The following is a 13,652-nucleotide window of genomic DNA, read 5'->3' as shown; positions in this document are numbered from 1 at the left end:
ACCTCCCTCAGCACCCTGGGGTGCAGCCTGACATGTGCGTGAAAAAAGTGCTCCTGTGTTAAACATCATCTCAGCCTGCTAGTGCCACTCCGCCTTGAGCCCTGTGTCCCTGAGTGCAGGAGACTTCCTTCTCCAGTTTGCTTTGGCAGAGCATTGGATCAACCAAACCTAATTTGCCTGGGTTGAAAAAGTGGGGTGCAGACCTAATCTCATGGCTTCTGGGTATCAAGAAATACTTTACTAAAGCAGCTCACCTCCTGCATTTCCTTCCAGTTGTTTTGGGGTCTGGTTTTGGTTGGTTTGTTAGTTGTTTGGTTTTAAAAATCTGCTTCTTTGTCACCAGTTAGTTCTCACTCATCTCCATTGAAAACTCTCTCTTTTAGAATGCACATCTCCGGAGTCTTGCAGATGTTTACACCTAACCTGCCCCTAAATGGAGAAGTAGTACAGCTGAGGCCTGAGGCAGTTGCATCTGGGTTGTTGAAGGATGTTTGGTTTCTTAAAAGAAACCGAAAGTGAGGAATTTCTCTCCATTTCCTCGGGTATATTAACTTCTGAAATGTCGAAAGGAGACCTGGACTGTCAGCTGTCTCTATAAATTACACTGAAGTTAATCCTGTAGAAGAGACTGAAGCCTGTTGAAGCCTGTGTGAGAGTAATGACTGAATTTGGAATCTGGGTTATGATTCCAGATGCAAAGCTTTAATGCTAGCTGAGTTCCTGGTATCTTTCTGTCCTGTTTCTGACTAGGACAGGGTTAATTACTTGCAGAAGCCAGCCAGGGGCCTGGCTAGGGCCCAGAGGTTGTTCTCTACCATGTCAGGTCATTGCCAAGGCTTGGGGGGAAGGGAATCTCTTCTGGGGAGCAGGGGTCCCTTCTGGATCAAGGTAGTGCAGTCTTGTCAGGGGTTTTCCATGTGAATTGTTCATTTTTTGTGCCCCTTGTCATCAGTTTGTTGCTGCTGGTCGTTGCCTTATTTCGCTGCTGTTTCCATGCAACTGTTCTTATCTCAACCAATGATCTTTACCTTTTGTGCCTCCAGCTTTCCTCTGCAGCCCCAGCAGAGGGAAGGGCAGGGGGAGGAGGAGGAGTGAGAGAACGGTGCACGGTTTGACAGGTTTCAGTGGGAACACCAAACTGGGGAATTACAGAATCACTAGGTTGGAAGAAACCTTTAAGATCATTGAGTCCAACCCATGCCCTAACACTACCTTAACAAAACCATGGCATCAACTGCCACATCCAGTCTTTTTACAAACACATCCGGGGATGGTGACTCCACCACCTCCCCATGCAGACGATCCCAGTACTTTATCACTCTATCAGTAAAACACCTTTTCCTAACATCCAATCTATTTTTCCCTTGGTGCAGCTTAAGAGTGTGTTCTCTGGTTCTGTCAGTTGCTGCCTGGAGAAAAAGACCAACCCCACCTGACTGCAACCACCTTTCAGGAAGGTGAAGAGAGTGATAAGGTCACCTCTGAGTCTCCTTTTCTCCAGGCTAAACAGCCCCAGCTCCCTCAGTTATTCCTCCTGGGGCTTGTGTTCCAGACCCCTCACCAGCCTTGTGGCTCTCCTCTGGATGCATTCAAGTTTTTCAATGTCTTCCTAAACCATGGAATACCATTCCTAAAACATAGCAGCCTTATTTGGCACCTAATGTACAGGCTGAAGAGCTGAGATAACAGAGCCACTTGGAAATAAATTTGACCTCCGTATTTGTCCCAGTAGGCATGGAGCCATGGGTCACAATGTTACTAGGTCTGTTCATGTGGTTGTGGTACCCAAGGCTGTATATGTTGCCACATGAGCTCCTTCCAATGATCTTTCAAGAATCAAGATTGCTTTGTTGCTCTGCTGTGTGATATCACTTATGGCACCATAGCATCAAGGGCAATGAAGGTCATTTGTGATGTGTGTTCAGTGCCACTCTCCTAACCTGATCTTGGATGCTACCTTTATGAGTCCGTTAGTAATTGTATCAAGCCCATGGGGAAGACAGCAGAGGATGATTTTCTCCAGCTTTTCATCCCCTTTTCTTCCTTCAGGCCTGTTATGACAACTTTGGAGAATTTAATTTTTTTTTGGATGTTGAGGAAACCATGTTGTCGTTGCTAAGTCTGCCAGGTCCCCCAACATGGTCCACACCATGGTTAGAGTCAAGAAAGGGATTTCTGGGAGGGTTCTTCAGAGTTCTGCCCCAAGGATGGACAATCATGAGTGGCATTCAATGTGGAAGGACATGGGCCAGTATTTGGAAGACTTCTCCAGTGAATTGGAAGTTCACCCCTAGTCCTAGGGGACCCTGTTTAAATGGTAAAATATATCATGGAAAAACGCTGTGCCAGTTCCAGAGAGGTGCAAAGTTATGCAACATGCTGGGCTCTGACTGCTCTTTATTGAACGTTCTCAATACTAGAATGTGCCCTCAGGAGGAGGACAAGGAAAGCAAAGCAAGAAGCACTGTGACCGCTCAACTGCACCTGTACCAGAGGAGCAGCCAGTGCCAGTAGTGGTTGCTCCTACAAATGAAGAAATCCAAGACCAAATCAGTTCACTTAGTCGGCTGAAGAGGAAGCAGGGTCTTCGTGACAGGAGGAAGAGGGAGAGCCAGATCCCCTGATCCCTATCCCTGGGTGAGCTGTGAGATATGTGAAAGATTTCAGCTGCTGGTCTGACCTGGTTGCTCTGATGCTCAGGTGTTGTGGCCCATGATATGACACTAGATGGTAATGAGGCTGAGGAGCTGGGATCCCTGTCCCAGGATCTGGCATTGACAAGGGCATTGGGAAGAGGACAGAAGCTCTCAGCCTTTGGAGGTAACTCCAGGCAAGTGTGAGAGAAAGGTTCTCTCTCAGGGATGATCTAGTAGTGCACCCAGGCAGCATGGCACCATGGAGAAAGGTATCCAGTACCTGGGAGAATGAGTGTTCTGGAGGTAGTCTCTAGGGATTCAAATAAGGTGCAGGCCCTGTAGATCTGGATGAGGTCCAGAGTGCACAATCTACGTTGCAGAAGTTTGTACGGAGCACATGATCATCATACACCAACTCACTGGCATCCATGTCCATGGCAGGAGGAGAACAAACAGTGCTTCAGGTAACTACAGGATTCCAGCAATATGAAGGTGATTTTTTTTTGTTTCCTGACTGACTTGAACCTTGGCTGTGGAAAGACTGCCCAAGACTGCCCAAGACTGGAGACAGATTCAAAAGGCTCAAGTAAGGTAGAGAGGAAATGTCCCATTCCCCACCAGTATGGACTTGTGTCTCTGCTATTGGGAGCAAGTGGACCCCTTCAAGAGAGAAGGTACTGATGATGAGCAAACCTGTGATTTTTGTTGCATGACCATGGAGACAATGTGTGGAAGTGGGATGGAAAATTCTCCTGAAGACTGCTTTTGCCATAAAGCGAGGTAAGGTCAACTTACTGCCCAGGAAAGTCAGTTAGGAATAAAATTCAATTTAGGAGTAAAATGACAGGATGGATGTCATCAAATTCCAATGGATGTGGTCAACACATTAACACCTGTGATCCCAGCCAACCAGCAAGAAAGAAGCACAGGCTTTTCGAGGTGTTGTTGGTTTTTTAAGGATCTGTGTTTAGGATTACAGTCAGATTGAAAGTCCTCTCAATCAAGTGACCTGAAAGAGGAATGATTTTAAATGTGGTCCTGAACAATAAGTTTTTGAACAAATCAAACTGGAGGCTGATCATGCAACAGCTCTTGCGCTGTCATGACAGGACAAGATGTGAAAGATGTGCTCTACATTGCAGGTGGGGAGAATGGTCCTTTCTGGAGCCTCTGGAAAAGTGTATCTGGGGAGGCTTAAGGAACCCCTTGGGTTCTGGAGTCAGGGATGTTCTTGGTTGCGGAATGGTACTCCCCAGTTCAGTGCCCCCACCAAGACTCTCCAAAACCACCTGCCTCTCTCTCCCACTCCATCTTCCCCTCCCACTTTCCACTGCAGTGAGGTGAAGCTGAGAACTGGAGACACAAAAGGCAAAAGATCATGGTTTGAGATAAGAACAATTTACTGGAAACAGCAATTTGATAAGAAAAAAGCAAACAGTAACAGCAACAATGTTAATTTAAAAAGTGTACAAAAAAAAGGAGGAGCGATCGTGCAAAACTGCTCACTGTGGAGCTTGTGACCCCAGCAGGGCAAGCCTCACTGCTCTGTCCCTCTCGGGACTGGCACCACCTGAACCTGTCTATGGCTTGAAACCAGCTCCCTCCACTACACAAATTCAACCAGAAGTAATCTCTTCTCCCCACAAGAGAGAGAGACAGGCTCAACTCTGCCTCCAGCAAAGATGTGAGGTGCTAAAGAGTAACATCTGGGCCATAGCCATGCCCCATTGCAGCTACTGCAAGGAATTAACCCTGTCCCAGACAAAAGCAGGGCAGGGATACAAAGGATCTGAGCCCTGCTACACTCCAACTGAAAGAGACCCTGGCAGTTTATGAAGGTGTTTGAGCTACTTCAGAAGTGTTTGGCACCAAAGCACAGCTCCTCCTGGCACCCTGACTGCCACTGCTGGGCTGGATGTGCAAAGAGAAATTCCCTGCCACACATCATGACACTGATGCTTTACAGAATAAGTGGAGTGTGCTGATGACACAGCAAGCTTGAACAGGAAACTCCAATTACCCAGGAATCAGGAACTGGCCCAAAGACAAAAATGTCAGATTTTTCTCAGAAGAGGACGAAGAGGAGGTGAGACATCCTAAGGAGATCCCACCATATAGTCAGCTACCAGAAAATGAAAAGTGATACACTCTCTTCACTGATGCTTCCTGTTGTATTGGAGGGACACATCAAAAATGGGAAGCTGCTGTACTGGAGTCCTCTGTGGCAAGTTGCAGAAGCTATTGAGGGACAAGATGCATCAAGTCAGGTTGCAGAGCTGAAAGCCATCCAGCTGGCTTTAGACACCACTGAATGAGAGAAATGGCCAGTGCTCTACCCCTATATTGACTCATGAATGGTAGCAAATGCTCTGTAGGTGTGGCTTGAGCAGTGGAAAAATAAATAGGCAGTGCAGAGGTAAACCCATGTGGGCTGCTGAGCTCTGGAAAGACACCAGTGCCTATGCAGAGAAGCTGCTGTAAAAGCACATCATGTAGGTGCACACACCCCCAGGAGCTGGAGTGCTGAAGAACATCACAACAACAGACAGGTGGGTTGGGCTGCCAAGATTAAAGTGTCTTGGGTGGACCTGGACTGGCAGCATAAGGGTGAATTATTTCTGGCTCATTGGGCCCATGACACCTCAGGTCATCAGGGAAGAGATGCAGCAATACAGATGGGCTCTTGAGTGAGGGGTGGGTTTAATGATGTCACTATTTCAGGTGATCCATAACTGTGAAACATGCACTGCAATCAAGCAGGCGAAGTGGGTAAAGCCTCTGTGGTAAGGGGGATGATGGGTAAAATATAAATATGGAGAGGCCTGGCAGGTTCATTCCAGAGATCCCTGGTCCAGAGAGTGCCGTATTGAGGGGATATCAAGTTCCCCATCATGCACCAGCCTCTGGGAAAGTTGAATGATACAATGGACTGTTAAAACCACATTGAAAGCAATGGGTTGTAGTACCTTCAAACATTGGGATCTGCATTTAGGAAAACCATCTGGCTGGCTAATACCAGAGACTCTGCCAATTGAACTTGCCTTGCCCAATCAAAACGTCCATGTACTGTAGAAGGGGAGAAAAGGATAATGTCTCCATGGTACATATGAGGAATATGTTTGGGAAGTCAGTTTGCATTAGCCTGTCTCAAGCAAAGGCAAACCCACCCATGGGAATGTTTTTTTTCAATGACCTGGTTATGCTTGGTGGATAACGCAGAGGGACTATGAAACAGGATGTGTACCTGAAGGGGATTTTATTTTTGAGTGAGAACAGTCTGTAATGCCAAACTGTGTGTGTATTTTTGGTTGCTGAATGACACTGGCACTGTGTGCCATAACTGCCATGGACCGTGAGTATGGGCTGCTCCAGATACACTGGTCATGAGCTCGTGATGCAGCTTGCAACCACCTGACACCACACCAGCCCTCCTGCTCTGAAAAGCATCTAGGCCAGACAGAATCCACAGCCATGGGCTCAATGAACTCTACAGATATCTTGGAGGGATGGCCATTGACTATGATACCTAAAATGATACTTAAGCTTGTGTGTCTATATGTTTATATGTATATATATGTATAGATACACATGTATATGTGTGTGTATATGTATGTATGTATGTATGTATGTATATAACTGTAAGGCATATATTTTGGTCATGACATAGATGGTATAGAACAAAGGGTGAAAAATGTCCCCATTCCTGCCAGGACAGGGTTATTTTCTGCAGGAGCCAAGGGGGACATGGCTAGGATTTAGGGGTTGCTCTCCACCACCTGATATCACTGCTGGGAGAGAGGGATTCTCTCTCTTCCAGGGAGTATCATAGAATAGGCTGAGTTGGAAAGGATCCACGGTGAGCATTGAGCCCTGACAGGGCTATTCCCAAGAGTCATACCGTGTGCTGAAATGTATGGGCTGGCATAGAGTGACAGACGGAATGGTTATGTGTTGTGTATTGTTGAGGTATTTCTGTGAAATATTAATTTCTTTTGCTCTCTGTTATTAGTATTGTTGCTGTTACTGTTTGATCTCTTGTCTTGTTGATGTTTGCAGTAAATTGTTCTTATCTAATTCTGCAATCTTCACCTTATGTGTCTCCAGTTCTTCTCTCCAGTGCACTGCAGGGAGAAGGGAAGGGAAGGGAACGGAGTGAGTGAGTGACCAGTGTGTGGTTTGGAGACTCTCAGTGGGAGCACTAAAGTGAGGAGTACCATACCCAAACCATGACAATCTCCCTCAATACTGCACTTCAATCCATGTTTTTTGTATATGCACTCTGCTGGCTTCCAAGGGTTAACATAAAGGTCACCCTGAAATTCTCCTCCTGATTGTTGAGGATAACTCCTAGGTCTTCCTTTAGTACTTAGAATAACCAGTGGTAAAACTCATAGCAAACCTTAGTGTCCTACAACATTCCTCTGAACTGGAACCAGTCAGAACCTGCATTGCTCAGGTCAGAATTTCTATATGGGACTCTCAAACAGTTACAGAACCACACAGAATCACAGCATGGTTTGGATTGGAAGGGACTATTGAAGACTGTCTAGTTCAATCCTCCCAACTGTTATTAGTGTTCCTCAGATAAAGAACAAATTCTATACCCAACTAAACGTATTTATGATATAATTCAATGTCACTTTGCTATTGTAGCAATTTTTTTCAATACAGCTAATTTTTACTGCATTCCATGTGAGAAAACTGCAGTATTTTTCTTTGCAGGAAGTTATTTGGGCTATTCACGTGTAGATCCTAAAGGTGTGTGCAAGTGAGTCTGATATAAAATAATTTCTGTATTTTTAATGTGAGGTGCTACTGTGGACGGCTGATTGGAGAGCACCTAGGAACAGAATGCAGCTGGCCTGTTTATCAGGCTGGCTCACAGAGTGATGGTGGAGAATGGTCTGTGCAAAAACACACAAAGATGAGTCCAACAGATGCGTTTGGTACAATAAATTTTCAAGATGGAGACCACACGTACCATGCCAAGGTAATAGGTGCTGTGTTTATTTGTCTGACTTGTTTTTGCAATTTCAGCATAAGAAAAGAAAGGCAAACAAAGGCAAAAATTTGATTGGGTGCATATCAGATTGATTGTCTTAAGAGGGCAAGGGAATCTACGAGTAAACTGGTTTAAATGAGTGTATATTTTTATGTTGAACTTCACTGTGGTTAGGGATACACTGTCCGTATTGCTCACATGCATTTTGGTGCTATCATGTTATGGTAGTATGACAGTTCTAATCCTTCACAAATCTGCAGGACATTTATCCTTAGAACTTTGTAATGTGTTGCAGTTTCTTCTCCTGAAGTATTTAAAAGATGTTTATTTTACCCATTATTTTCCTTTTCAGTATATTAGACTTTCTTATGACAGCAATTTGGATCAACTGTTGCACCTGATGGTTAAAGAATGGCAGATGGAATTGCCAAAGCTAGTGATCTCTGTTCATGGAGGCATTCAAAATTTCAAGCTTCCCTCAAAGGTCAAACAGGTTTTCAGCAAAGGGCTGCTGAAAGCAGCTGAGTCTACAGGAGCATGGATAATTACAGAAGGCATCAACAGCGGTAGTGTAATTATTTTTCTTTGTTTCACTTTTCCTTTTGGTTTTTTTCCTGCATAATAGCATGTAGGGTCAAAATAGAGTGAGATTATCTGAAAATTGGTGATATGTTAATACAAAATGAAGCCGTTTTTATATAAAGAACAGTGCATAATTCAAAGAGTGGGATCATGTTAGTTTGCTGTTGGCAAACATTCTGCATATTTTAATTAGAGCAGAGTATTCTGCAAGTATTAAGAAACACTGCATATAGCCAGAACTTATTTGCAGTAAATTTATCTGCTTCTTTAAAATATTTGGGTTTTGTGGACTATGATTAGTATTTTTGAAACAATTTTCAAAGCTCAATTTAACTTGTGTTTTATAATTGATAAAGTTTTATCAGGATAATCCAATCATTAGCCTATTAGTAGCTGAAAATCCCTTTGGACTACTCTCAAAAAATCAGAGGGGTCAGTAAACTGTGGAACTGAAAGTTTTACTTCTTTAGCTGTTATTCAGTCTCATGATCTTACAGGAGAACTGTCCTGGGCATTTATGTAACTAATGAAGTTTTATGGATGTGAAAAGCACCATTAGCAACATGTAAGAGTATTATTAATTAGAAATATGTGCCGAATTTGAAGCAGTGGTACATTACACCTGAGCTGTGAAGTGTACATCAAATACACAAGTTGGGTACAATGTTTTGGTTTTGGTTGAAACACAACTACAGTACAAATTATGTGATGTGAAAACTTTCTTGGTGTCCTGTAACGAGTCTCTGAATATGGAAAAAAAATATGATTTGATTATCTGTTTAGGAGTGTCCAGGCACGTGGGGGATGCACTCAAAGGCCGTGCCTCACCACACCTGAGAAAGATCTGTGCTATTGGGATTCCTCCATGGGGTATCATTGAGAATCAGAGGATCTGATCGGAAAAGATGTGAGTTGGATGCATTTTAATAACAAAAGCCTTCATGTTCATAGAATGTTAGAGTTTTCTTGCATGCCTGATTTTCTTCCAGAATAACTTCACTAGTTTGATCTTTTTTTCACTATAACAGAAGATTAGTGTTTGGATTAGGATTGCCGATTTTACTTGGCAACAGAATTTTGCATGGCATGTTGAGGCGCTGCATTTTGCTTTTTATGTATAAATGAATAGCTTTAAAATACCTCTCTTCTTACAGGAAAGTGCCATTCCTTTTTAAAATTTTGTAATTATGTTGGCAACTCTCTTGTAGGTGTAAATTGTTTTTCTATATTAAGATTCAGAATGAACAGTCAGGTTAGCAATATACACAAATAAGCTATTAATATGTGTATTATTTTATTCACAGTCTATTTCATATTCACAAACTATGACTTTATCTGAGGGCATAATCTACTCAAGTGTCTAAAGGAACTTAAGTAGTAAGGTGAAATCATTCCTGATAAAGGTTAACTCACGTATTTTTAATGGGAATATAACCCAGGGAAACTATGCCATGGTGTCCTAGCTGTTGCAAAGAATGACAGGCAGTGACTCTAAGGGTTACAAACCCAATCAGAAGTGTTTTCTGAGGTATTAATTACGGGTTTGTTGTTGTTAAGTATTAAATGCTAAGAATCAAATGTTTGAGTAGCTCTAAAACATGATGGAGGATTCTGAACAGCCACACTGTGATGAAGAAATACATACAAGTGAGGAAATATAAATTGTGCTATTTTGTTGGTTTCTTTGAGGACATTTTTATTTTGGTTTTCTCAGGTAGTTTGCCTGTACCAGACTCTTGGTAACCCACTCAGCAAGCTGAGTACGCTCAACAGCATGCATTCTCATTTTCTAATGGCAGATGATGGTACAGTAGGCAAGTATGGGAATGAAATGATGCTCAGGAGGAATTTGGAGAAGTACATGTCACTTCAAAAAATACACACAAGTGAGTATTGCTGTGGCATATCTGCTTTATGGCAGAAAAACCTACCCTAAAAGATGGGGAGGTACTTTACCTTTCATGTTATGTATTGTACATCTTGATTTGCCATAGCTTTCACTGAGGTCAAATGTCATTAACTGTATGTGTCTTGAACTCTAAAACTCAGGAAAGTGAAAAGGACAGCATTTTTATAAAGCATTATGCATATGGATGAACTTACAAATGGGTTTCTCAGTTGTAGAGACATCTAAATGACTCAGATTATTTAGAAAATACTGAGCAACTGCTCACAGTTTTATGTGGTCGCTATTTCACCACTAGATACTTCCCCAGCATTTTGTGAGATGGAAAGATTGTTACATTCAATGGAATTCAAATCCTTTTTACCATGTTAACTACTTTTGCCCTCATCACTCCTCTCTACTGCAAGTCTGTGACCTCCTCAAGTACAACAATGAAGAGTGGTTGCAGGAGCAAAACCTTTAGCCAATGTTTGACAGATTGCATTGCTTCCACTGTTTATTTATAGAGTAAATAAGTTACAGTAAAGAAATAATTAAATAAATGTTTATTACATAGACAGTTATTTCCTTTTATGCACTTCTTGTACAAATTATTTGTGGAAGTTCACTCTTACCTAGTCATTCAAATCTTGAGGTAGGTAAAAAAGGCAGAAGTATTATGATGTTGATGTTGCTTCCTTTATCTGCTCACATAATAGAATTGACAAACTTAGAAACCAACCCAATTTTTAACATGTTCATGTATAGAGCTTTTTACTTGGACTCTTTTATTTTCTTAGTATGAGCTTTTGTAAGTCAGGCTTTCACTTTCATTTCTATTGCATTGTACTTGAAATTCTTTTCTGTTTTTTCGAAAAACCTGCCCTGCTGATGTAACACTGGGAAGAGTCTCTGAAGAAATACCTGATTACTTTTGTATGTCTGTAGGTAAATATGTGGCTGTTGAACATGTTTCAAATGCCCTTGCATGTGACAACTATTATAAAGGGAAGAGGGATATTTAGAAGGATGTTCTTTCTTCCCGATGGTTTCAGTTTTTTCAGTAGTTTTTCATGATCTTTTTTGATTGAGTTGAAGAAGTTTTCTAAAAGTCTTAAAAGATGTAAGTGAAATGATAGATGGTGAAGGAATGATTTCCTCTCCATGTTGAACCATGTATAAGTATTTTTTCCCCAATGGTTTGGCTTTTGTATGTGTGGCTGAGATTTGTTTGTAACTGGTTAGGTGTGTTTTGAAACAGGAATGGGCCAAGGTGTTCCCATGGTGGGGCTGGTGCTGGAAGGAGGCCCCAGTGTGATCCTGATGGTGTGGGAGTACGTGAGGGCCAGCCCAGCTGTGCCAGTGGTGGTCTACGAGGGCACTGGCAGAGCTGCAGATATCCTGGCCTTTGCCCACAAGCACACAGGTGACACGGGGTGAGTAGTGGCACCATGCTCCTCCTCCCTGGTCTGCCATGCTGGCAGGCACATGCAAACCCCTGTCTCAAACTGCTGGGATCATTTCTAATGCTTCTGGTAGTGATGCCCCTCTGGTCTTTTGCCAGCTTTAACTTCTGTGGTAAGAGAATGAGTTTCTTTCTTCCCTGCCTCAAACTAGTGCTGAGATAATTATTCTGCCAAATTTACTATGGCTTTTTTGAAGAGAGAAAACTGCATGTAACTACTCTGAGTTATGAAATTTCTCACCTTTGGCGAGACACACTCATGGACTACCCCCAGAGTATTTGCTATTGTTCAGCTCATCCATGTCTCCAGCTATCAATATTCTGTCTGTGGGCTTGGATTTGGATTGTACAAAACTTTTGAGACTAGAGCTGGGGCTCACTGCTGTAGAAGCCTCAGGCTGGAGTAGAAGGAAGACCAAGTTTCTTCATCTTTGGTTTTGGGTTACTAAGTGGTAGCCCAGATTTGTCACCCTTGTTGAGGTGCCTGTGTCACCACCAGTCCAGTCTCAACTGCAGACCCTATTGAACCTACCCTGGTGAAAATTTTGCATCCAAACTGGACATAAAATATATGTTTGCATAGAAAATTAATATTATATGTAAAAGTTTTTCAAAGTCAAAGAGCTTTTTAAATAAAAAATTGAATTTTAAAGAGGTGCCCTGTGTTCACTCCCATTTAAGAAAATGAACTATTTAATAAACTTCATATCCTAATTGTTTACTTATTGTCTTTCGTGAATATACTTTTGGATATGTGGTATTTACTCCTAGTGTGTTTGAGAACTTTTTTCTTCACTTGCTTTTTCCCCTATATTTATGAAATTTTAAAAAAATTCCTTCAATTAAAAAAAAAGGAAAATATGAATGGAAAGGTTAACAGAAAGACAAAAATAAGGGAAAATGGGAGAGGTATGAAGTCTAATGAGCAAATGGTAAGGAATTTCATTTTATGTCTATTTTTATTTCTTTATTGGAAAAAAGAAAAATCACTTTCAGTAATTTTTAGATCTATGTTCACAGAAAATCCTTTGAAAATTGTTAATTTACTCATGTGTTGTATTTTCAACAGTAAATATGTATGTCAGAACAAATGTGTATGTGATTAATAGTTTATATTATGGGATAACTTTTCTCCGTGTTGAATGACAGATTAAGTCAACAGGGAAGTAGAAGAAAAAGAAATTTCTCCTAAGTTTCAGCTTTTCTGAAGCGCTATTTGGGTGGGTAAGAAATATCTAAAATAGAATTGCCATTGATTATATGTCTGTTTTCCAGGGATCTGTGCCCTCAGGTGAAGGAGGAGATCTTAATGATGATTCAGAACATGTTTAGGTTGGAACAGAAGCAGTGCAGTCGCCTATTTCATGTTTTGATGGAATGCATGAAACACAGAGAGTCTGTGAGTAGGGTTCATGTGCTGAGGTTAGAGGTCTTCATTTCCTGTTATCCTTTTTGCTCTTTCTCTGGTGGGTTGGCATGGGCACAGGTGTTATATCTAAGATAAAGATAACACAATTGTGTCTGCGCCAATTTCTATATTGAATAGCTCTACAGAGCTTGTTTAGTTAGCTTATCAAGTTTCAGTTTCAAACATTGTTAATAAAATGAGAACCTTTCTGATTTTAATAAAAGACCAAATATCTTTGTTTTCACAAGAAAGATCAAGTAATTCCTAAATTTTTCTTCTCCATTAGAGTCTTATTTACAATTTAGAAAGGTTTCCTTCTATTCTTCTTCTCACAAGAGAATTGTGCTAGAACTTGTCTCTGAAATATGGCTAGTAACTGGACATCCCTTCCCTCCCTCCCTCCAGCTGCTGGCCATGCACTTGAGTAAACCATATTGGCTGCCACCAGTCACCATCTTATTTTCCATGTGACTTAGCATAGTTTCCAGGAGCATCTGCTCCATGCTTGTGCTGAAATGGATTGGCCTGTAGTTCCCTAGGTCTTTCTTTCTAGCCTTTTAAAAAACAGTAGCTTTGTTTACCCTTTTCCAGTTACTTTGCCTCTGTCACAACATTTCAAATATGATGGAGTTCCCAGTACTTAAACAAATAATGATAATTGGACTAATAATCAC

General features: G+C 41.7%; 1 protein-coding gene across 1 annotated transcript in view; it reads left to right on the top strand.

Moving 5' to 3' along the window:
- Positions 1–13,652, top strand: part of TRPM6 (transient receptor potential cation channel subfamily M member 6) — an 82,408-nt gene that overhangs the window by 15,238 nt on the left and 53,518 nt on the right. Inside the window, 7 exon segments of the mRNA XM_030968429.1 lie at positions 7,446–7,626; positions 7,991–8,204; positions 9,004–9,105; positions 9,108–9,127; positions 9,935–10,106; positions 11,367–11,541; positions 12,846–12,969. Of these exon segments, the coding sequence (XP_030824289.1) occupies positions 7,446–7,626; positions 7,991–8,204; positions 9,004–9,105; positions 9,108–9,127; positions 9,935–10,106; positions 11,367–11,541; positions 12,846–12,969 (988 nt within the window).

The sequence above is a fragment of the Camarhynchus parvulus genome, chromosome Z, assembly GCF_901933205.1.
Source record: "Camarhynchus parvulus chromosome Z, STF_HiC, whole genome shotgun sequence".
Lineage (NCBI taxonomy): Eukaryota > Metazoa > Chordata > Aves > Passeriformes > Thraupidae > Camarhynchus > Camarhynchus parvulus.
Note: the sequence above shows the minus strand (reverse complement) of the source record. Positions and strands in the feature narration are given on the sequence as shown.